At 39.8% G+C, this 25,180-nt stretch overlaps 4 protein-coding genes across 4 annotated transcripts; 1 reads left to right on the forward strand and 3 right to left on the reverse strand.

The window, feature by feature from the left end:
• Positions 1–4,024: 4,024 nt before the first annotated feature.
• LOC113404440 (nuclear pore complex protein Nup205) lies at positions 4,025–16,630 on the reverse strand. Its single transcript, XM_026645323.2, has 31 exons — positions 16,454–16,630; positions 16,129–16,289; positions 15,182–15,302; positions 14,243–14,420; positions 13,579–13,779; positions 13,405–13,486; positions 13,060–13,163; positions 12,587–12,869; positions 12,063–12,199; positions 11,528–11,896; positions 11,213–11,330; positions 10,668–10,782; positions 10,350–10,519; positions 10,053–10,256; positions 9,598–9,816; positions 9,290–9,425; positions 8,858–9,044; positions 8,561–8,717; positions 8,316–8,428; positions 8,060–8,204; positions 7,830–7,985; positions 7,590–7,725; positions 7,241–7,356; positions 6,344–7,153; positions 5,992–6,212; positions 5,764–5,901; positions 5,316–5,547; positions 5,032–5,233; positions 4,534–4,746; positions 4,343–4,461; positions 4,025–4,191 (listed from the first exon to the last, which is right to left on the reverse strand). Exons 1-31 carry the CDS (start codon positions 16,467–16,469, stop codon positions 4,111–4,113), a joined length of 5,640 nt encoding a protein of 1,879 aa, XP_026501108.2. The 5' UTR covers positions 16,470–16,630; the 3' UTR covers positions 4,025–4,110.
• An 847-nt stretch (positions 16,631–17,477) lies between these two features.
• On the reverse strand, positions 17,478–20,247 carry LOC113404443 (cap-specific mRNA (nucleoside-2'-O-)-methyltransferase 2). The gene is made up of 3 exons (XM_026645328.2): positions 19,494–20,247; positions 19,223–19,408; positions 17,478–19,037 (listed from the first exon to the last, which is right to left on the reverse strand). Exons 1-3 carry the CDS (start codon positions 19,977–19,979, stop codon positions 17,625–17,627), a joined length of 2,085 nt encoding a protein of 694 aa, XP_026501113.1. The 5' UTR covers positions 19,980–20,247; the 3' UTR covers positions 17,478–17,624.
• Positions 20,248–20,995: 748 nt separating this feature from the next.
• On the forward strand, positions 20,996–23,039 carry LOC113404488 (RNA-binding protein 45-like). Its single transcript, XM_026645400.2, has one exon. It carries the CDS (start codon positions 21,289–21,291, stop codon positions 22,795–22,797), a length of 1,509 nt encoding a protein of 502 aa, XP_026501185.2. The 5' UTR covers positions 20,996–21,288; the 3' UTR covers positions 22,798–23,039.
• A 798-nt stretch (positions 23,040–23,837) lies between these two features.
• On the reverse strand, positions 23,838–25,170 carry LOC113404491 (uncharacterized). Its single transcript, XM_026645403.2, has 2 exons — positions 24,545–25,170; positions 23,838–24,140 (listed from the first exon to the last, which is right to left on the reverse strand). The coding sequence occupies exons 1-2, from the start codon at positions 25,082–25,084 to the stop codon at positions 23,991–23,993; spliced, it is 690 nt and encodes a 229-aa protein (XP_026501188.2). The 5' UTR covers positions 25,085–25,170; the 3' UTR covers positions 23,838–23,990.
• Positions 25,171–25,180: the final 10 nt, after the last annotated feature.

Consider the following 25,180-nt stretch of genomic DNA (forward strand, 5'->3'; position numbering starts at 1 on the left):
ACATTTCTTACAGCAAAAGTTTAGCTAACATCACATACAATTAAATTTACATATCCTGTATTTTCGACATGGAAATATACAGGACCATTGTATGGTAGCCGTACGACACACCCTAAAAGTTGTGTTCTTTTAGAAAAACAAGATATAATGCAATTTTATGAAGTTTTAACTACTATTTAAGTTTGAGCGAGTTGTTACATTTTGAATACCACTACATGTGAGACTTATAGAATAGAATTAAAAAAAAATATTGCACAAATGTTTTATCTAGATACTAATATTATCAATGTTTTCCCGGTTCACCCAAAACCTAATAATCGAGTTGACATGAAACTACAATATTATTTCAGTTTTCAGTTTCAGGTAGTAAATGGGCTTATCATATGTTAATATGTTGCATACTTTTTTAGTTATATAATTTTTTGTTTTAGAAGCATTAGTTGCTAAAATTATACCATATCCAGATCTTTTTTGAGCAATTTGTGGGCGTCCAAAATATCTACAAAACAGTCAGCGAAAGATTATCTTTTATATGTAATTTACATTAATCATTGATTTATTTAAAAAGAAAGCGTGAAAAAGATAATTTACTTTAATTGCCACTAATTATTATTATTATTGTTCCTTAAAATAAATAACATATACATTTTAAACCTTTTATGTAAATATTGCGGGGCATGTAAAGCTACCGACTCGGAATGTAGATTCTACCGACAAGAACCGGCAAAAATACTCAGTAGTTACTCTTCTACAACATTTCAAATACAAAGTGATGTGTATTAAATTTACATAACTTTGCATTTTCAATTTAATTTATATAACATACCTGAAATTCGGCCCAGACGAAGACGACCGTTTTATTTTTACAGAACAGGACAATAATTCAAAGTTCAAACCATTAGACTATGTCACGACGGTAAATTACAACCTCGCTGGCGTAGAAGCTTGATTATAGATGTGGTTTACTAGGCTAGTACTAGAATCACACCGGATCGGATCGGATTATGAGAATGAGGAAATACACTTAAATACATACTTTACTATATTATAGCTATATAATAGATCCAGGAGAGAAGCATCATGTAAGATTTATACTGTAAGATAAATAATTTAAAAATAAATCGACGGTACTCCATGTATCGACTGTTACACCATTACTGGCTGTTAACCGCCAGTCTCGCTAAGCTTAGTATTGTTTTTTTAGTATTTATACTTATCCTTTTTGCTTTTCCAATGCAAAATCCACTTCTATAATATGCCAGCCCATCCACATAGGCAATTTAGGAGACAATCTCGGGCGCATTAGTGGTGTAACATATTTTTGACATTTTTACCTACATACCTAGTCACTACCTACATACCTGTTTCTAATATTATATTTTTTAGTCTTGCTTGTGTTTTTCTTTTTGTATTTTAGGTCAATTTTACGTCTGTATAATAAATACAGAGTAATGTAGCCATCTACATCCTTTGAGGATCTTATTACCTACTCGTTTCTGCCTGCGGTGTCGTCATCGGGTTAGTCGACAGATGTTGTTGAGTTACTTTCATTTTATATCTACTATTAGCATAGATTAAGGTAATCTATTAACCTAATACACGTTTTCGTCTCTGTAATAAAGCCTGACTGTGGACTCCGCGCAAACGATGCTTACGCTAAGGAAGATTATATTAAAAGTCGCAACCCCCCGGCTTTAGACAGCTCCTCGAACACCGCAGTACAGGGAAGTACTTAGGGGAGGGAAACTGGGGCTCAATATGAGTTTATATGTATTTCTATATAAAAAAAATGATTACTAACACATTCAACCATTTCCTCTTCGACAAATATGATCCAAATAGTTATTTAAACAACACATAAATTTACAAATTCCCACTTTAATTTGAAAAAGTTATAATTTTCAAACTGTTATAATATCCTGTTTATATTACCTATGCAATATCTGATTAAAAAAAAAATTATACTTAGGTATACTTATTTGTTTTTCCCCGAGATTTTTTAACGGATAAAATCCTGCCCTGGCAACTTGTCTCCTATTTTTACGCCCATTTATAGTCGTACTGCGTTTTGTCTAAAAAAACAAAACAAGAGGTGTCGTGAGAGACCTGGTGAGAACGAAGTTGTTTTCGTTATATATGATGTATTTAATAACAGACACAATGAAACAAAATTGTTATTTAATGTGTTTGAATTAAACCCATAACAAAATATAAGTTTTAATAAAATCATAGATAAAAGAGAACAGAGACAGAGAGGAGGAAAAAGAGAAGGAATGGTCGCCTGGTCACGTTTTTCCTTCCATGATGATAACTGCCAGTTAACTCTAATGTAAGCCGCGTAAAAGCACTTCGTTCTAAAAATGTCTACATGTTTGTACAGCAAAGAATAAAAGTGAAATAATATATATACAATTTACAAATAAAATGATGTAAAAAATAAAAATCTAAGCGAGCGGACAACGTATCAGACGCCGAGGCACCGAAGGATAAAAGGCATTTATTATGTCGCGTGTATATTTGCTTTGCAATTAGATCACCACAGACAGCGTTACTCATTTAGAATATAATATAAGCTCTGGTTATTATCATAATTTACTTGATTTATTATTTTAGTCTAATTATGCTTGTTATAATAATTGGACGCGTTGTAAAATATATATTTCGGTGACTAAATAGGAAAAATCTACCTATTCTACGTACCTCTGCGTCCCTGGCAAAAGGGCGAATGAACGATAGTCCGGAGTAGATAGTAGAACGCCAACGTGTAAACAGCAGTCTTATTATATCATTAGTGTTATCGCTTACAGCACCTTACAGCTTGAGCTCTCACAGACTACCTTAGGAGAAAGATCTCTAACAAATCAAATAAATGCACGCAAATTAAGAGCAAAAAATACAATGAATAACTTTCTTATAATTTATTCTAATAACTAATGGCTTAATCTGTACATCCCAATAATGGTGATGATGTAGGATTTGCATAATAATTACATGAAACCGTCGATGTCCAAAGACGCGCTCCGAGTAAGTCAAACACGATACTGTATTTCCTATATAGGTACATATAGTGTACACGCTCACCCGTCCGCTCTTACAAAATAATACGATAATACTAATTCTTTGTCATTGGTAAAAAAAACTAATATTTAATTTGCAATTTAATCATTCAATTGGCTGAATGTTTATTTTTATCATACTGTACAAGTTATTATTAGTAGAAATGCAAGTGTTTTCTTTGGACAAACAAATTGCAAATATCTAATTTAATTATTATATTGGATATTTTAAATATTTTTGTATATACATATACTTCCGACAAACAAGCAAATGTTATTTTATTACCAAGAATAACTACACGTAAGCTAAGGACCAGTACTAATATGACGTCCTGACCGATTTTCTCCACGGTAGCCAATCCCATGGAAGACCAGCCATTCTTTATTTCGCATTCATAATCCGATGGAACGGCAAATTCGACACTATCGAAGTCAGGCGCAGGATAAACGGCTTGACGCAGGGCCGGATTATCCATTAGGCAGTGTAGGCAAATACCCCGGGGTAGCTAATCTGTATCAGCTAGGGACCCCTAGGCTTCCCACAAATTGAGAAAAGAGGTTTTAAAATTAATTGAAATTATTGAAGCCAAATATTCCATTTTTTCGAATAGGATAATGACCTCGGGATCTACGGTCTTACAACTGGCCATTAAACTAACGAGGCAGTCAAATTCTAATTATATACAAATACACATAATAACATGCATATACTACATAATAGGACAACTAAACTGTATACAAGTAATGACAAACTACGGTTTTTATTATTTCATTTTAATTATATACATATCTACATTATCTAATGGCTTATCAAACGATATTAAGTGAGTCTAGTATCTATGTGTGAGTGCATTCCAGAGCTTGAGAGAAACGTATTCAAGTCGGGAAAAATAAAATCATAGACTATAGAGTCACACAAACTCAATGTCAAATTTTTCATATATAATATTAAAAAAAAAACCACATCGTACAAAAATTAATTAATTCCTTTAATAAACTTATTACAAAATGACTTATTTAACAATTACAATATAACAAAGTCGTCGGCAGTGCGTTAGTAAGGCGAAAACTGTATCATGGTCTTTATATCCTTGAGGAGTATTTCGAGGAAGCCGCGCTGAATTGGCGGCTGGTTCTGGAAGAGGACGTACTATGTTTAAAATAATATTTCTGTTTTATTTAATTCGAAAATAAACACTAATCGCATTCATTACATCAGCGGAGCCACGATGATCATAATCATAAATGGAAAATAACAAATACACGAATTCATGCTCGTCGTGTACCTTAGCGGTCTCGAGCAACTCCTCGACAAAGCGCTCGTTGAACACCGCCAGCAGCTCCTTGCGCAGCGACACCGCCTCCTCGCCGACCGCTCCGCGGAGCGCCGCCGCCTTGGTCATCGCTGAGGAGGAGGCGCAATCGTCAATAGGAAGCGGATGAGGCGACGCCGGCGTTCGACGAGCGGCGGACTCACAGTCGCGGGGCGAGTCGGCGCGCGCGAGCGAGGCGCGCAGCAGCAGGCGCGCGTGCGCCCACAGCAGCTGCAGCGCGGCGTGCGCGGCGTGCTCGCACAGCTGCAGCTCGCGGCGCCGCGCGGCCGCGCGCTCGCGCAGGCGCGCCACCACCGCCGCGCGCGCCTCCACCGGCGACGCGGGCGTGGCCTCCGCGCCCAGCAGCTTCTTCATGTCTGCTCACATCACAAAACAAAGATATCGTCGTAGTAGGCGGACGACTTCATTAGGTTATCTACATTTTACGGTCAATCGTTGTGCACTTGTTCGTTATTATTTACGTCAAAATTATGGAAATATGGCAGCGCTTCGCACGTTATTTGTGACATTCTAATCGTTAACCAACTCATGTACTAGGTTCGAGCTCAAGTTGCCGATTGTTTTCCTTTACTGCGACTAGAATGAGGAAATAGAAAGTAGGTATATCAGCACACTCGTGCAGTAGAAGAGAGGCTAGTGACCTAGGAGCGTCATGGCGGGCACGTTGTGCAGCTGGTGCTGCACGGTGGCCAGCAGCTTGTCGTGCGCGCGGCGCCGCAGCAGCAGCGCGTGCAGCAGCGCGAGCGCAGCGGCGCCGGCGCGACGCCCCCCCTCGGCCGTGGCGCCCCCCACGCTCACCTCCTCCAGCGTGTTCCGCGCGAACATCAGCAGGTTCCACACGATCTGGTAGTGATTCGGACATGTTACGGCAAGCCGACTCCGTGATTGATAATTGGATTGAATAACGACGATCGGAGTAGATCACCTTGTAGTAGAGTATCGAGTCTTGTTCGGGCGACTCCGGTGGTGGCTGTTGGAAGCGTGGCAGGAGCGCCAACATCAGGTACTGAACTCTCTGGACGCCCGCAGCACTACTCTGCAGCGCTGTATCCCCGGACACGACTCCGAACACTTCCCGGTTAGAGGTGCGCGCTATTACGGACGTTAGTGCTTCTAATTCTATTAGCAACCCTTGTGGCGAGTTGGGGTGTGCAGCCCTGTAATTGTATACTTTTTATTTATATATTTCTAATAAAAGTTGTTTAGTCTGTACTTATTTATTCAATTACACGTCGTTCTCGCTTTCGGACATCAGTCGTTCGACATTTGACAAACGAGTGACTTTTTAGTAAAAATAATTACTCCTATTTAAATAAGCCACTCATTGTAACAAAAGGTTCGCCGTATAGCCGGTTGCTGCGTCACAAACTCACCGGAGCACCATGTCGACACACTCGAGGTGGCTGAGCAGCAGGTGCGTGGCGTGCAGCACGCAGCTGTGGTTCTGCGCGCCCAGCGTGCTCAGCAGCGCGTCGCACAGCGTCAGACTCGGGACCAGGATCTGACGGAACCTGCGATAAGCGTTTATACGAATATTACCGATCGTGTTCAATAGGTGCTCCGAGCGAGAGCTCCGAGGTCAGGCGCGGCGGAGGGCTGACCGGTTGGCGACGGAGGGCACGAAGTCGGCGTCGCGCGCGCCGTAGCCCGCGTGTATGTCGGGGTGCGCGTCCAGCGCGCGCAGGTTGGCGAGGCTCGCCAGCGCGCCCTGCGCCAGCAGCGTCTCGGCGCCCACGCGCGTGCCCGCGATCTTGATCAGCAGCGCCATCTTCGACTCGAACACGTACAGCACGCGCAGCGACTTGGGGCTCGGCTCCAGGGCCTGGCCGGGTGGGCGGATGTTATCATGCCGGCGTAAAGTATCCGTTTCCGATTGAGATTTACATTTCAGTCTCGTCTTTCATTGAATGAAACAATTTTGACCGTTGACATAAAAATTAAAAAACCACTCACTTCCTTCAACCCCTCGTCGTCTTGAAGCAGACTGTCGATGAGACTCCTCAGGTACCCCTGATTGGTCAGCGTGTTCATCCAATCGGTCCCCGGATTGATTTCTATCATAGTGTCTAGGCAGGACAAGGCGACCATGCGACAGACGTCGTGGCCACCGCCGATGCAATCGCTGCATACGATAGAGCACAGGTTTTCTCCGAAACTGTTTATCACCTCTATCGCCATGGACTTTAAAGTCGATTCTTCTCTGCTCGGCCTCGCTTTCGAACTATCAAGACGGGTGACATACGTCGCGTTGACATCCTCCTCTGGATCAGCCGAACTGGGCTTCAAATTTACTATGTTCAAGAAATTGAGCAGTGCCCCGTACAAGTTTACTCTCATTTTTTGCGTGGAAACTCCAGACACTAAGATCCAGCTAAGAATTTTGTGCAAAATGAACTTTAAAGTTAGGGACTTCGTTTGCATGATTTGATTCGAAGGTCCGAAGAAACTTGTTTCAAAATCTGCTGTTTTGAGCGTGGACTCCCTCTTCTGCAATATGTAGCAGTGTCGTAAGTTCACCAGCAGCAGCAATACTGTCCCCGAAGCCAAGTTTCCGATCTGCGGGAGGACTTCCGCCGGTGGTATTTTATTGAGGAGGTCCTGGAGTATATTTAAGAGAAGATTTTTTTTCGATTCAAGACCGAGCAGGTCCTGTGGTGCAACACAGAATAAGATTTCCGTGAGTTGTCGCCACGAGTCGTAGTAATGCGTGAGCGTGGCGGCCAGGTTGCGCTGCTTGTTCACTTCCGTGACGTAATCGAGCACCTGTTGGAGAACGCGCTGTATGTGTCAAATATTCATACTTAATTCTATCAGATACTCATTGAGGCTGCGCTGACGACAGGCCGCTACCTTCTGTATCTCGGCGGCGACGAGGCTCCGCTGCGGCGCGGAGGCGCGCAGCGCGGCCAGCTCGCGCGACAGCAGCGCGTGCACGCGCGACACGCTGATGCGCTTCCCGCCCAGCCCTGCCGGAGGGTGCTCTTATCAATTCGTTTACACACCCTCGCTGACTGTGTCGGTGTAAGTGTAACTTCCTGTATGTCTCTGTGGCATATCGTGGGGTAGCCACGACTTCAACCGATCAATAATAATATAAAAAAAATACGGGTATTTCGAGTAACATCTCAGCTAACTAACGATAGTCAACAATTAACCGGCTCTTCTGTGAAATATGAGTCGAGTGTCGGAGTAACGTTACCCGTGGGCAGGTCGCATTCGGCGATGGCTCGGCGCAGTTGGTGCGCGTGGAACAGCTCCCAGTTCGGCTCGGGCGCCGCACTCACGCGCACCGGCAGCGACTCCAGCGAGCGACGAATCACGCACCACTCCCACTCCTGACGCGCACGGACGACGGTAAACGAATCTCATTATTTATAATTTGCCTGAATCTGCTCATCCGCTACTACTCCGTAGCCTGCATCCAGCCGGCCGGCCGTACCTGGTCGTGCGCGTCGTGCGCGTGCGGCGCGTGCGCCAGCGCGGCCAGCAGCGCGGCCAGCGCGGCGTGCTGGCGGCCCGCGCCCGCCGCGCCCGCCTCGCACGCGCACGCGCGCAGCAGCCACGAGCGCGCCGACACCGTCGCCGGGCTGGCGCTCTGCGGAGGAGCGCGACGGTGACGTGAGCGCCTTGCGTTCTTATTATCGATCGATTCGTGTTCGAGTAGCGTACTTCGAGATTGACGACAGCCTTGGCGTGGCGGGCGAGGAAGTAGTCCCTCGCCCGGAGCAGCCGCAGGGCCGGCGGGGAGGTCGCGGGCCGGGCGCAGATCCAGTACAGCAGGCGGTAGCAACTCTCGACCAGGGTCGTCGCCTCCCTGCCCGAGACGAGGAGAGTAAAATACTGCTCGTACAGAATACTGGACCGCCGAAGATTGATTTACGGTGTACGTGAAAGTATGAATGTGATGATTAATGTTATTTCTCACTTTTGAGTGTCCCCACTGGGGGCGATGTACTCTTCTAGAATGTCTAGGATCGAGTGGAAGCAAGTCCGCGGCGCGCCCGCACTTCCCGCTTCTTGCAGAACGCTGCGAGATATCTACAAAAGGGTCAGGCTTGTGTTATACAATAGCTACAGGATGCAGTGAAAAACTCTCATCTGTACCATCGAAAAAAAAATCTGCAATTGCCAAGTGATAAGAATTTGCTGTCTCTGAACGGGGTAACTCACGTCGTCGTTCAGAGTGTACCCCAGCAGGAAGTGCGCCAGCGAGGGCGGCGCGGCGGGCAGCAGCTGCAGCAGCAGCAGCAGCACGCCCTCCTTGGTGCCGTGCGCCGCCGCGCCCACCCCCCAGTCCTCCGTCTCCAGGCACTCCACGAACCCGTGCCTGCGAACCGGTGCGGTCGTTAATGTACGGAGCTCGTTTAGTTTGCAGCTAAATTTAGCAATCTATGTGGGTACTGCACTCCACCACTTTTCTTATGTAAATGAATAATGTAACCGCAGCATTAAAAACCAGCGAGCAACCTGACGTCGGCGGCCAGGTCGTGGCGGTGCAGCACGGAGGCCAGCAGGTGGCGCGCGCAGACGGGCGACTGCAGCGCGCGGGCCAGCAGCGCCACGGCGCGGGCCGCCGCCTCGGGCAGCGCGGACACGTGCTCCAGCACGCGGCAGCACGTCACCAGCCGGTCGCAGCCGTCGGGGCCCTCGGGAGCTGCGCCACGAGCGTGTTTAGAGTTTTGAGTCGATCGGCGAGATATATTTGACTTTATTCTTTTCAAACTGAGCAAGTTTTTATAACACAGACAATAAGATTGAGGATCTTAACGATTCAGGAAAAAATATATAAAACTACACGGGTACAACGATAGCCCAGGAGGTCAGATCGAACCTGCGGCCCGCTACATCGCTCGGCGACCCGTGAACCATTGCATATATTTGCTTACGTAATATTCGTACCCAAAATGAGTTTAGACAGCCCGACGACGAGTACCGCCCGCCCCGCCTCGGCCGCCGCGACGTTGAGGGGCCGCTCCAGCGCCAGCGCCCGCTCCAGGATCTGCAGTGAGCTCACCAGGGTTTTGTGCACGTATTCCTAAAAAAAAAAATGTTTATGTTCAGACACGTGAGGATACTATAATAATCGCTACTCGTATATATTAGCGTAGTTTGCACTCCGAACAAGGCTTAATGAGTTTTAGTAGCCTTCGAAGAAAACTCTTGACGATAAAAAATCTGACTTTAGTCTATAGCGACGTAAAGATTACCTGTTCGGGCGCAGATTGTTTATCCATCAGCTCATGAGCTTCATCCAGTGTCGTGAGAACCAAACGCAGGAACTCCGACTTAGTGTGCAACTGTAGCAGCAACGGGAAGCCCGGGGGGGGGTTCATGTCCGATTCTGTATTCGGGGGAGGGAAGTCGGACGCCGCCGGTTCGTACTGATCGAGCCAGCGCGCGAAGAGTTGGAAGCAGAGAGATAGCATCTGAAAATATTACAAATATTGAGTCGGTTTAACTCGACATTTTTACTACAGTAAATGATAATCCACAAAAAAATATTATCCAAAGAGGGTGAGTACGGGGGACCGACTAAAATGGCGTTCGAACAAACCATTAAGTGAGCCGGTAAATTACGAGTAAATAAAATCGTAGATCTACTGGATGGAAGTAGTATGCCAGCACCGCATTGTCGCAAAGTAATAGGTGAGCGGAGCCGCACCTGCCACCGCTCGGGCGGACGCGCGTAGGGGCGGTGCGGCGCGGGCAGCGCCAGGCGCTCCAGCGCGTGGCGCACGTAGGGCGCCAGGCCGGGCGCGCGCGAGCCGGCGCCCAGCGCGCGCGGGGGCGGCGCCGCGCCGCACAGCGCCTCCAGCAGCACCAGGAACGCGCGCGACAGCGGGTACTCCTCCATGCGGCACTCCACCTGCGAGGCGGGCGGCGTATTATGATGGTGTAGGGGAGTTCATATTTAAAGTCAAATCTTGGCCTTAAAACAGGTTCGAACTCGATCACTCACCTCTTGCAATTCGACGTTTAAAGCCCGTTTGTCTTTCGAGATGGAAACCAGCTGCGCCGCCTCCAGGGCGGCCCACACGCGACCCGCGGTGGCCGCCGTGCCCCCCAGGGCGGCCAGCGTGAGGCATAGTTCCGCTTTTAGCGGGAGCGGTACGTGACAGCAAATGAGACCTGCAGTGGGAAGAGAAAAATTAAGAGCCCGTAAATCCTACCGTTGAGAAACAAGCGGGCAAATTAAAAGGACATAAATCAAATACAACGACATGGACCGCACGTTTCTCTGTTTACATAAGAGAACATAAAACATATTTTTAATTACCAAACATGCAATTAATGGCGTCCCACTGCAAGTTTTCACATATACTGATACAAGCCGCTTCGTCTTGTTTCGCCACAGCCGCGATCAGCTTCAAGGCGGCTATCATCGCTTCCACCTTCGAAGACATTCACAATAAAGGTAACGTCTAATAGGAAAAACTTACAGGCCACACTGGATATTAGCTTTGTGGGAACAGACTTTGTGAAAGTGATGAAAAGGGAGTGGAGGGAAATGGAGACGGCATGGAGGTTTTATCGGAATACACGGTTCAATATTTCATACGACACATTGCGAAGACAACAAACATAAAGCTCGCGAAAACTTAGCTGTGCTTGGCCAGGTTTGAACGCCAATCATTCGGTTAAGATTAAAGTGCTCTATCCTAGTAAGAGTAATAAGATGCTCTATTAAACCGAAAAATTAACCAAAATATAAATATGGTATAGCCGTATTCAAGTTTGGTTTAATAATTTCCAACGGATACAATAGCCAGATGGCAAGGTAAGAGAGGATTGCGAGCCAGTAGCCTCTCGGTATGGGCTCACCTCCTCCTGCCTCACGAGCAGGCGGCCCGGGCGCGCCGTGGGGGGGACCACGGCCGACGCGCCCAGCGACGACGAGTGCAGGTGCTCGGCGAACGGGGACGGGTCGGCGCGGAGGTTCCTGGAGGGACGGAATATTAAAACTTAAACGCGATATGATTTCTACGGCCGATTAAGTTACATACATAATACGATAGTTGGGTAAGACAGGAGCACCTCCTTTGATTAAAAAAAAATAAAAAACGAATTTACTTACAGAAGACATGGATGTAATTTTTAACACGAGGTCGCAACAACAGTCGCAAAAGGGAGCGTCACCTGTAGTACAAGGAGAGCGCGGTGAGCAGGTGGTGCGCCGACAGCGCGTCGCGGCGCGCCAGCAGCGCCCACGTGTGGCGCGGCACGGCCAGCGCCGCCAGCGCGCGCAGGTAGCCCGGCAGCAGCGCCGCCACCACCACCTCGCCCGACAGGCGCACGAACTTGTACAGCGTGGCCGCGCGGCCGCCCGCCCGGCACGAGGGCGCCGAGCCGTCGCAGGCGGCCCAGTAGTCGCGGCGCAGGCGCAGCGGGTCGCGGCGGTACAGGCGCTCCACGCAGCGCAGCAGCGCGTCGAGGCGGGCGCGCTGCGCGGGCGCGCGGAGCCCCTCGGCCGCGTACAGCTGCGCCGCGCGCGCCGCCTCCTCCGCCCTGAGGCGTGACAACGAACGTGGAACGACGTTTGACAACGTGGGACGAAAAGTTTATCACCCGGCAGTATACACCTGAAAGCTGGGTTGGCCGACAGCGTCTTGATGTAACCGATCGTACTACGGTGGTTTTGCGTGTGAATGGCTTCATGCTCATATCAACTTACTTGACTCTCATCTCCATAAGTTTGGAATGCATGAGCACGATAAAGTCCGTGATGAGCGAGTGGATGCGTCGTTGATAATACTCCTCCGAGGAGACCAGGTCCGAGGACAGTATGGCCTCGTCTAAGTACTCGAACACCTGCATAACACTGTTATTATTATAACTCAATTCGACCATAGGTAAGTCTCTCTACCGGACAAAAGTTTATTGTCTACGAATGTTCACGAGACAACCGTTTACCGTTTTAAATACTGTTAGTAATAAAAATAACCATGTTAATTTAAAATCTAATATAATATTAGTGAAAACGCTTAATAGAATTTGTTTATTTGTCTATTGGCATATTATGCTTTAACGTCTTAACTACACGACTTATCATCATGAAATGTTTCACACACTGAAAATGACAAAGTGTATCTAACATATCCTGGTCAAACATCAGTGAAGCCACGGGCAGAAAAAAGTTATTAATATTATGAATTTGTTTTAATAAAATAGATGAAAGACAAAGAAAGGTCACATCACCCCGCCGTCTATCGCCGCATCCACCAGCATCTCGTCCTGGTCCAGCAGCTCAGTCTTGGGCTCGGCTCGCCTCAGTAAAGACACCGGGGCTCTCTTCAGCGCAGCAAGAGCCAAGCCCAAGGATAACTGACATAATGCTTTTAAGCCGTTGCTGTGTTTGTCCTCCCCCTCTTGAGTCTGATTAGGTTCTGAAGGAGGTGACAGTTGATCTAGTAATACTGATATGAGGTCTGGATCCTGAATTAGAGGAAGTTTTTTTGCCAATTCTTCACCATCTTCTCTTCTGCAAACGAATTTTATAATTAATTAATTAAATTAAAAAATGTCTCCTCAAATAAAATTAGAGTTATATTCAAAGTGCCAATTTCAATAGGCATTGGTGACGTAAAACTTACTGTAAATTGTCCCATTTGCTAGTCCACCTACCTATAAATATAAAATAATCTAGTCTCTAGTTATGGTAAAATACTAACCGATGTAAAACTGAGAGATCCAACGCATAAAGCAATGCCATTTGTAAAGCCAGTGAGATCTCATCCAACGCGCCGGTTGGTCCTTTCGACGGTGACGACATTTGCTGGAAACATTGCAAAATTAATAAATAACATTTCTTGATTAAGAAAACACTATACCACAAAAGTATATTTTAGTTTTCATATCCAATAACAACATATATATATTTGACCATCAAATAAAAACTTTGAAACTTCAAGATATAAGTATGTATTTTTAATTAATTATTATATTTATATTTAGTATAATATGATATAGTACATATATATATTTAGTTAATTTTATATATATTAAACAATACAAACTTCTGAAAGTAGCCTTAGAAGTATATCTCTCTCCAATCCGAGCTGAGCAGAAGCTGCAAATATGACTCCAGCCAATAATTTTCTGGTAAAAAAATAAATAATTATTTATTATTTTTTTTGCTTTCGTAACAAATGATATGCTACAAAATTCAAACTGGCTCAGGAGTTGTGTACCTGGTATTCTGTACAGCTGCCAGCAGCCGCGCGAGGTGTCGCCCGGGCGGCAGCGCGCGGTTCCGCCGCAGCAGCTCCAGCTCCGTGTCCAGGTCGCAGCGCCGCAGCGCGTCCAGCGCCCCGCCCAGCAGCCCGTCCGCCACCAGCTGCCCCACGTACCGCGACACGTACGACACCACCTCCTCGCGGGCGCTTATCGACCTATAGCGAACATCAAATCATATATATTGGAACTAAAAATAACATGAATACTTATGTTAGTTAAATAAAAAATATTAATAATCTGTCTGTTGTATTATTATAAATTCGGAAGTAACTCTGTCTGTCTGACATCAGACAGACTGTTAATCTTTCATGGCCAAAAACAGAAGCAAATTTAATGAAATTTGGTATACAGCAGCTTCAACCCGAGGAAGGACGAAAGGTACTTTTTTATAGCGAGCGAAATTGCGGACGATATATAGTAATCTATATTTGTTAATTCTTAATTCTAAATAACAAATAATTTCATATGTATGCAGAAAGTATACATTAATTTCTAGGATAATTTCACTAAGGAAATGAACTTGAAAGAAAAAAAATTACACTTCTTTAGACAAAGAAAAGTACTTGTATATATAATAAAAGTATTTCTATAAAGCTACAGACAGTAATATAAACTTACCATGATACTCCATCCCTTGCCATGACCAGCTCTCGCAAGGCCTGCACGAGAGCCCGCTTGCCGTCATAGTATAGGAGAACGGCAAGGAGCCCGCGCGCCAATCCTGGCCGACGAGAACTTTGACGTTGTGCCGTGTGCAATAGTTCCAAGCAGGCATATTCATTGGCATTATACATATCTGTAAAAAGAAAACATTGACACAATTATAATCAAAATAGACTCAACTGGAGTACTGAATGTTTTTAGTCAATGATTCTAATTTCAAACTAGGTGCAAGCACTGAATTAATATGCTGAATTTGTATTAATAATGCATCTCAAGGACCGCAGGGAAAGGAAAAAATCGTGTGTATCCACCGACTCACATTGGATCTATGTGGTGGAGTAAGCTACCAACCATCTCCTCAAAATGGAAGAAACCGATGCTCAGTAACAGGGCACATTAACAGACCGTTATTTTTGTTGTAATGAACAAACATGCACAGAGAATATCCATTATACATATATCATCTAAAATATATTTTCTTCAAGTTTGCAATCACAAGCACTGTTGAATGAAGCTACAATCAATTCGGAAGGTGAAAACTACTAGATATTAAAGTACAGAGAATACCTTAGTAGTTTTTTAGGCCAATTTAATTACATAATCAGCTATATATCAACATGAAAGTCTATAATTAACATGCTTCTTGATCATGTACATATTCATATGCATTATAATAATATGACATTTTTTAATGTATGTAAGAGGTTTCTTATGTGGAGGCGGTTTTCGGAAGTTATTCTACCAATATAGCTCACCTATATAGGATACATGAGAGGCCAATTTCATCTGAAATATGCAGGTTTCCTCACAATAATTACTAAATCACACACATTGATTTAAGTTTATTGCAAGTTTATTTTTGACCATATGAATATTCTATAGTATTCAAATTACCTGATATTATTATAGCTTCATCCACTAATTCTTTGGAGAGAAGTGTTCTCCCAACACTGGGCAGGTTAACTCCTTCAGTGATACCTCTTTTGATCTCCTCTCGGCTGGCAGGATTCTTTGCCTATGACATCAAATATAGCATAAATATTTGACTTATTTATCAAATAATATTTCTACTATAAGACTTTTTTTTTATGGAATTGGTTGGTGGACGAGCATATGGGCCACCTGATGGTAAGTGGTCACCACCACCCATAGACAAAGGTACTGTAAGAAATATTAACCATTCCTTACATCACCTATGCGCCACCAACCTTGGGAACCAAGATGTTATGTCCCTTGTGCCTGTGATTACACTGGCTCACTCACCCTTCCAACCGGAACACAACAATAAAACCCTACCACCAAGAGTTCAAAGGTTTTTTTTAAGTATACTTATGACAGTTTATGTGAGTTCATATATACTATGTTATATTTAGTCATTTGGTGATTTTAAATACTATCAAATTGGTTGCATTTAATTTATTTTAAGCATTTGCCACAGAGATGTGTTAAGGGTTTTTGTTTTTTATCACAGTGTACATCAGAGATTGATGCCTATCTTTTATAAGTGTGAAGTGTTTTCAATTGTGGATACCTGTGCCTGCAGCACCAGCACTAGCAGCCTACACATTGTGGATCTATTAAGTATGGCCTGGAAGCTGCACACTTGGCCAGGTTCTAGCAAGGATACTGTTAGTTATAGTTACTACAAAGCCAAATAACTGAGGATTTATTTTATTAATGTAACCTTAACCTTATAATAACTGAAAGATTTGTGATTTTCAAGTTAATAACTGGTTAGAATTTTTCATCTTTCAAATTTACAACTAGATAAACCTATAGAATGATTCAAAAATTTGCAAATTTAACTGATATTAAAACATTTACATAGGTAAGATACTTACTGGATTTTTTAAAAGTGATAAAAACGTTTGTTTATGTCTTCTTAAAACTGATTCAAAGGTGTGAACAGCGTATGGAGCTCCACTACCCTCATTTGTAAGGTAGCTTTCGACGACAGCCGCCAACTCCTTGTACGGAGTCCATAGATCTTCTGTTGTTGTTCCTGAATAATTACAAAACATACTTTCTTGATGTAATCAACTACAATACATTCTTCAATATAGTATTTGCAAAATTCATTTAATAATTGTATTCCGTTTCAAATAGAAACCGATTTGGAAATAAACTAACCGCCAAATGTAGAGGTTATGTTTGTAAATAATTTACCTTCGTTAATATCCATGATGTATAACTTTATAAACTCGATGTATACAAACTAATTATAATCATTTACTAGTCATCACAATGTTGATACAAATCATAAATACACTTTATAACATCTAAAACAACTATTTATGAACTTCTATTTTGAATTTGCCGTTCGCAATTCGCATCACGCGTGACAGTACTGACAGTGACTTTTGTTTTTCTTTTTATTTATTGAACGTAGCTCTGGACACAGAAATTATTAAAGTTTATTTTATTGTTACAAATAATACATAAAAAAACCATAACGGTGAAAACTTGACAGATAATATAATAAATAAAACTGATGTAGGTAAAATTACTGTTTATTTTATATAATAATAAACTAAGTTTGTGTTGTAGTAATCTTTTGAAAAATGAGAACTTAAGGCTTACATAATAACATAATCAGCCTGTAAATTTCCCACTGCTGGGCTAAGGCCTCCTCTCCCGTTGAGGAGAAGGTATGGAGCATATTCCACCACGCTGCTCCAATGCGGGTTGGTGGAATACACATGTGACAGAATTTCGTTGAAATTAGACACATGCAGGTTTCCTCACGATGTTTTCCTTCACCGCCGAGCACGAGATGAATTATAAACAAATTAAGCACATGTAAATTCAGTGGTCCCTGCCTGGGTTTGAACCCGAAATCATCGGTTAAGATGCACGCGTTCTAACCACTGGGCCATCTCGGCTCAACAACAACTTAATCAACAAGTGCACCTAAAACACTCGGTCATAGAATAAGTTATCCAAGTTTTAATATCTTTATACATAGTTCTTTTTTTTTATTAATTTAACATGAACGAATTAATATATTGTCTACAAACTTGGGAGTTGAGTGAGCGGTATTCAATAAAAATCGCAAGCGTAGTTGAAGTCATAAGGAAATCTTAACTTAAGCTTCGTGCATAAATGACCAAATACTAATTTTATATGAATAACATATTAAATAATACAATAAACATATTACAATATTTTATGAATATAGGTTAAAATAAAATTTGTTAACATTCAGAAAATCTTTATTATACTGTGATAGAGAACAACGAGAATACATTCTTTAGCTCACAAGAATAAATTATTTAAAAAAATATTCTCTACAGACACGATAAATATATTTAAAATTGAAATATTAAAGTATTTTAATTTAGAGTGATTGTTCAATTGTGTACAAGTATTCTATACATTTATTTCTGTAGAAAGTATTATTATAAAAGACAATATTATTGAAAAATTCTCCAACATTTGTTACTTGTACTGGAAGAGAATTCAGAACATCTTTAGTATTATCACTTCGAACTTTATCACATTCAATATTAATAACATCTAGGTGATTTAAAAAAGATTTATCCTGCAAGTTGTTTAAAACTATGCTCCCGCAAGATGCAAAACCAGTCTTCTCGAAACACCCCTTAGAAAGAATGAAGAGTGTACTGACATTAAAATGAGTTAATATATTAAAATTTTTCAATAAAAGTGACTCCCCAATCTTCATTTCCTTTAAAATACTGAGCAATGTCTTGAAACAATTTTTCTCATACACATTAAAACTGTCCTTATACTGGTACTCTGGCAACAATAGGATTTTTGATATTTGACTCTTTGAGTCATCAGTGCTGCCCATATGCCCTTTAGACTGTTTATAAATTATGATCTCTTTAAATTCTTCTTCTGCCAAAATTTGCTGATACAACTTAAAAATTGGCACAAATATGAATTTGGAACTATTAATTTTCTGTAATGGTAGACCATATGTATATTTAATTTCAAGTTTTACATTTTCTTCTTTAAACATCCATCGGATTGACTCGTTTATTAAAATAAGTGGATTTGATAGCAGTTCTGCTTGTAAAAAACCATTCAAGTTCTTTAACTTTTCTTTAAGTGACATCTTTGAATAAAGCTGTCTTTCTGTGTATGAGCCTCGATAGTACCTTGGATTTGTGTTTATTTTATTTTCTTCATGGAGTATTCCTTTAAGGATCTCATGCTCATACAGAATTGGCTTTAGATTGTATTTCCATATAAATTCTGATGCAACAATTGCTCTTATCTTTTTTATATCCCTGTGTAGAGCAATATTTTTCTGCATTAAGTATGCTTGAAGGTTGCTGTTTATTACTTGGCATTGTATTGAACAGAAGTAATACGAACATTCCTCTATTTGCTTTAAAAAGGTCTCAGGAATCATTTCCAGGGGAAACATAGCTAATTTGGAGTAAAGGTCTGTTCCAAAGGTTGATTTGAGAATGGGTATATAGTCATTGAGGTTTAAGTTATCCTTGTATTGAAGACATACGGCATAAACTTCTGAGTTTCCTTGCCGAGATGTAACTGGTTTATATATATTGACCTCTTTAAATAGGTGATTAATTAGATAAAGCAGACAAACAGTTGAATGTTCAAATATTGTGAAAAGTTTAAATATTAGTGTTCCTCCTGAACTTAAGGACTGCAAAGCAGTAACAATTTCACAGTAATGCAACGGTGAAGTAACTTCCTCTTGAGCATCGGGTTTCTGCATACAGTCAATTGAACCATCTGCCGTAACCAGCAACACCTGAAAAAGAAGTACTATAGATTAAAATAATAAATTGAATATTAATATATTATAATTAAGTTTTATAATTAAGTAACTGAATCATTGGGCTGTTGTCAATCTTGTTTATCCTCGAAGAAAAAATGGGCCTTTCAAAATATTTTTGTATATATCTGGTAATTTAAGCACAAAAATAATTAATTTACCTTTCCCAAGCTTTTAGCCTTTTCAATGACAGCTTGAGAGTTTTCCCAATCCATCAAATTTCCGGTGCTATCTTTGCCAAAATGCCAGTTATCCAGGGTGTGGAACATAAAGCGATCATCACTGATCATGTTTGAAGGAGAATTACCTTCATAATATGGATTCAAAGTATTAGCAACCCACTTCCACTGAAAACAAAAAAGATTATAAGCTTTATTTGGTTTATTATACATTATATTACTTTAATTATATAGTTAGTATTTTTTAGTATACCTGTATGTCTTGATGATTTAGTTTTAAATAATGATTCAAAGATGTTATAAATGCCCCGGGGGCTTCACACAGATGAAGAGATATCATTCTTTTAGACACACTTGCTTCCTTAGGTACAACATTGTATGTGCAAGCGCATTCGTAGAATTTCGTCCAAGCCTGTGTTAAGAACTCAGGATTAACAAGACATCTAATCTTCCACCCAACCTCACCCGCCGGATTCCGACGCCGTGTGTGGCTACTCCATTCTTCAATACTAAAGTCATTCAATTGACTTTTATGAAAGTTCAATCGAGATTTCTGCGACTCTAGTGCTTTAACCTTCCAAGGTGGTGCCGAAAACCAAAATTCCCGATCGGGTAATTTCCATTCGCTGTTAAAACGGAACTGATATTTTTTATTAAACAAATCATTCAATTCATCATCGAAGTCATCAGGACGAAAAAATTTGTGGCGAGAAAATACATTTTCCGGTTTTTGAAACATCTTATCAAACAACTACGACGAACGCGTTTTCCAAATTAAAATAACTGGATCGGTCAATTAATAAGATATTTTTAAATTTAAATTAAGATACGCAATAATGCACAAAACATTTCCAAAGGCAGTCTAGGCATTCTTTAATTTATGGCCTATTAACACAATAATTGTATAAAGCGCATAACACAATGTTTACAAAAAAACTAAGAATGACAATGAACATAAATTGATTATTATATATTGATGTATGTTGTCTTAGTGTGGATCTGGCGTTTGACAACTGTAAATATTTGTGTTACCATTATCGCATAACATTTATAACTCATCATTACATAGTATAAAACAAATTCGCTTACTGTCCCTGTGTATGCTTTGATATTTAAAATTACACAACGGATTTTGATGAGGTTTTCATGCACAATATAATAAAGAAACACTGATAATTTTAGAGGTTTCTAAAGTTATGTTGTAAATAAACACATTTTTTTGCTTACATTGTTGACTGAACCCTACGAGATAGATCAAAATAATGTACTACAGTATTAAAACACCTTAAAAAGGTCTTAAAAAAAGCGGTCCGCGATGCTATATGTCTGGCTCTTAACCCACAAGAACAATTTTTTATCGTTTACTTTTTACGAGAAATAATGACTTATTTTCGAAGCTATTTTAAGCAATACAGTATTAATCCTTATCCAATGAAGTACCTTATATACATTGTGCTACTTAATATAGATCAATATGAAATTAAATTTAAATGAATATTTTTAAAAATGTTACAGCTTGAAAACGCGGGGACATAACGGTTTGTATTGTCTAATGACAAAAAAGCTGTGAACGTTGTAAGACTGTAGTATATTTAGTATAAGCATTGCACCGGTGCGAAGCCGGGACGAGTCGCTAGTTGCTTCTTCATATCTGTCTCTTTCGATACGGTGCAATAAACGTATTCCCTATAATCTGTGGCAAAGAGAATGTAATCAGTAATCACATCTGTGATCTGTGGTATAGTTACACTGGTAATAGCCAATTGGTACATGCACAACTGTTGGTACTTGGTAGGTAAATATAAATACTTTTCCTGAATTGTGAAGGGTAGTGGAAGGTAACTGTAAATTAATTGCTTTGTCTATTCATATTCTAGTGGGAAGATATGATATCAAATTATTTAGAGAAATACGAAAGACAGATATATTTATTATTTATGTTGACTTTAAAACATGAGGAAATACCATTGATTAGAGCGTGACGATTGACCGTATTGTTTGACTGGAAAAGTGACGAGACCAAACTTATTTCTACCCTTAAAACAGTCATGAATTTAAATAGTCAAATGCGTGGCCCCGACCGAAGAGAAGAAAAACCCCCTTACTCTAGAATTTTTGTTGTATGCAATAAACAATTACGTGAGGAAGACTTGCGAGCAAGATTCGATAGATTTGGTGTTATTGAAGATTTATACATGCCTAAAGATCGTAACACTGGTGAGTCTAAGGGTGTTGCATATATAAAGTATACTAAGACCTCATCAGCAGCTGCTGCTATACAAGAATTGCACATGAAAATTTTAAATAATGACAGTAAACCAACTAAAGTCATGGTTGCAGTTAACAAAAACGAAAATACAACACAGAGCGAAAATGAGGAAAGGTACAAAAGACTATTTATTAAAGTACATAGAGATGTTAACGAAACTGAAATAAGACATCATTTTTCAAATTTTGGTCATGTGGAGTCTGTATTCTTGCAACGAGACAAAGTTACAGAAGTATGCAAAGGTTTTGCTTATGTTCAATATAAACGATTCTATGATGCTGCGAAAGCTTTTGAGGAGTGTGACAGCAAATACAAACCAGTTTTTGCTACCCCACGAGATGACTTGAAACGCAGTAGGAATAGTCTAGATTTTGATAATGCCAATATGAATTCACATACATCTAAAAAAACATTTAATAATTACAATGACCGGCATAATTCACAAAACTGTCCTGAAATTGAATTAAAATATGAAAATTCCAATTCTGAATCAGAAGATTTTAACATTGTAATTGCAACTTGTAACCCAAAATTACCACAGAAATATATTGAACAATTATTTAACATTATCCCAGGTATGGTTCAATTTCAGTATTCATGGGAAGAATTTAATCGAATTTCAAAAGCTACAATAACATATAAAGAACCTAGAAATGCTGCTTATGCTGTTCAAAGATTAGACAATTTTGAATTTCCATCTGGGGAGATATTGTCTGTAAAACCAGACAAAAATCCTTTGCTCAGAGCTACTAGTGATTTGAGAAATATTGTTAATAATTTCAAACATGCAGTAGATTCTGGATCCCCTGACCTAAAGCAATTAGCCGAGGCTATAGCCAAAGCATCCTCATTAATTAGTGCTGCAACCACAGTTCAATCCAATGCAAGGGAATCACAAGATCTTAATTATTGCAGTGTCAATTTACCACCTCCTAAGCCTATAGCAGATAGTAATAGCAGAGTCGCTCAAAGGTTGTTCATTATTTGTAAACCTCAACCTCCTCCAACGTCAGTGTTACAAGATGTGTTCTGCCGCTTTGGAGATCTCATTAATGTGTCTACTATACCTAATAAAACATTTGGTTTTGCTAAATATGCATCTATGAGTAGCGCACAAGAAGCTATGTGTACTTTACATGGGGCAATAGTAGCTGGTATCAAATTAAAAGTTTTGGAGGCAGATGAAAAGCCTTTTAGTGATGGACATGAGGTAAATAAGAATGATCAAAGTGAAAATACAGACTATGATATGGACAAAAAGAGAATGAGACTTGATGACAAAGACTAGTGTTATATGTGTGTCACTTGTTACTTGACAACAATTTAAATGGCTGGACTTTATTGACAGGAGATTTTTAAAAGAAGTACATATTATGAATTTAAATAAATATTTTTCTAATAATATTAATACTAGATTTTCCCTTTTTTCCTTGATATTTCTTTCTTTTCTCTTATTCAATTTCTTCCATATTTCTTCAAAATCTTGATGTAAATTGGAATGAAGATATTAAATTTATAAATAAAATCCTTGCAAGTATTTTTTTATACCCATTTAATAAATCTATATAATCTATAAATATGCAACTTAATCTTATTTAACATTCAGGTCTAAGCTTATAATCCATAAATAAACATCAATATAGTTATTACAAATAACACCGGGACAAAATGTGTCGCTTATCAACTTGAGAAGTTTTAAAAAATGTAACATTTTAATTATATTAATACAATGAGATCAGTATAGTATTAAATATTATTTTTAATAGCCATTAAAATAAGCAAATATATCTTTGGAAAGGTAAAAGGTATTCAATTTATACATACTTATATTAATTACACAGAGATAACCTAAGATTAAACATTTAACCTACTCACTAGCTACAATTACATGTACCAATACAATTATAAATAAAGGTTAAATTAAATAACATTAATGATATCCCGATTTTGGTAATGCATGTCTTTTTATAGTACTATAATCCCTCACTTTGATGATCCTAACTGTCTGAAAGGATCTGAGGAAAGGAGGGTAAACAATGTCAATTTACAAATGGGGCTGCTACTACAAAATTACTTAACGAGAATAACTTTCTAAAACTGATTATTTTCCTGGTCTGGGATTTGAACCCAGTACCTCAAGATCGCATTATTAGCAAATACACTAATAAGACAGTAAATTACATAGGCTAAATCTATGTATTCAATAATTTTAACAAATAATTTTACATTTAATGTAATTATTTAAAATAATTACATTTAAAACTAATTATGCAAGAATTTTAGCAGTTTTCCAGTACATTCTATATCATTTGTTATGCAAAACATAAACATTAATAGTACAGAGTTAGTAATTTTAAAAGTCTATGAGTATAAAACTATGAAATGTAAATTATAACTTGTAGATATTATATTAAATTGTTTTCATTTTGTATAAACAACATTGAGATTTATAAATATTTCATGATTACAATGAGATTTCAGTTAATTTTTATTCTTCATTAAATATGTTACTTCATTGATGCAGAGCAGCAGTTTATTTATCATGTTGTCATATTGCAGTGCCATGTTGCTGTGGTGTGTTGTAGTCCAGCTTTTATTGCTCTCACTTAGCTTTGCCTTTGATTGAACCATCTGTGAATAAAGAAAATCCCGAATGAACTACCCTACAGGACTATATAGAAAGAGTATTTAAATGTAATGTGTTACTCTTTTTTTATATATTTAAATTGACTGTCAATAGCACAATCACTTATGCCCTGCCTAACAAAGTAATTAGTTGCAGGTTCGATCCAGACCCCACACTCAAATACAGGCTTAAAATTGAAATGGAATATTAGTAATTCCTTTATATTAATTTACTATTCAAAAAGCAGCTAAAATCTTTCCAGTCCAATTACCGTGACTTTGATGTTTTTATTCCCACATAATATTGCAATGTTATAATTAAAACCTTCAAAGAAAACTAAGAAGAAAATAAACAAATATTTACAACAAAATGGTTAATAGCCCAATTTATAATTAATGAAAAAAATTACCTTTGTGAACATATTGACATCCTCACATAATTGATCTAGCTTAGCTTCTAATTCCTTGTTCCTCTTAATACCTTCTCCATTTTTATTTAATTTCATGTTCATTAACTGTTTTGATAGTTCATCCAGACTAGAAGCATATTGATCTAAGTCCAGATTTTCAAATACTTTATTTGGGTGTTCTTGTTGTGGATTAGGGAGGACAAAGTTTTTCCTTAAATCTTCGGCGTAACCTTTCATGGATGCAATAACATTGTCGAGATCTATATCTACAGTACTGTCGGGCATATCGGGCATTATTAATTTCGGAACACTTGCGACGATGAATTGCGACAAATCTTCGTGTCTTAAGCTGTTATTCTGCTGAGGTATATTATTTTGAACGTTGGGAATAGTGTTGAAAATCGTTTTTATTTCCGACATCACTCTTTGTGAATCTTCTAATTCTTTGTCTAAATCCTCAGTCATTTTTTGTAGTTCCTCCAGTTTAACCATAGACTGAAGGTATTGAGAAAACGCTTCCGTGTTATTTGTGCAGCTCATGTTTGATGTCAAGAATTTATTTTAGTTTTGTACAAAAACGATATCACAGATCACCCCACCAACAATATATACTTTATACTGTAATTTTCTTTCAAC

This window comes from Vanessa tameamea, chromosome 5 (assembly GCF_037043105.1).
Source record: "Vanessa tameamea isolate UH-Manoa-2023 chromosome 5, ilVanTame1 primary haplotype, whole genome shotgun sequence".
NCBI classification, from domain to species: domain Eukaryota; kingdom Metazoa; phylum Arthropoda; class Insecta; order Lepidoptera; family Nymphalidae; genus Vanessa; species Vanessa tameamea.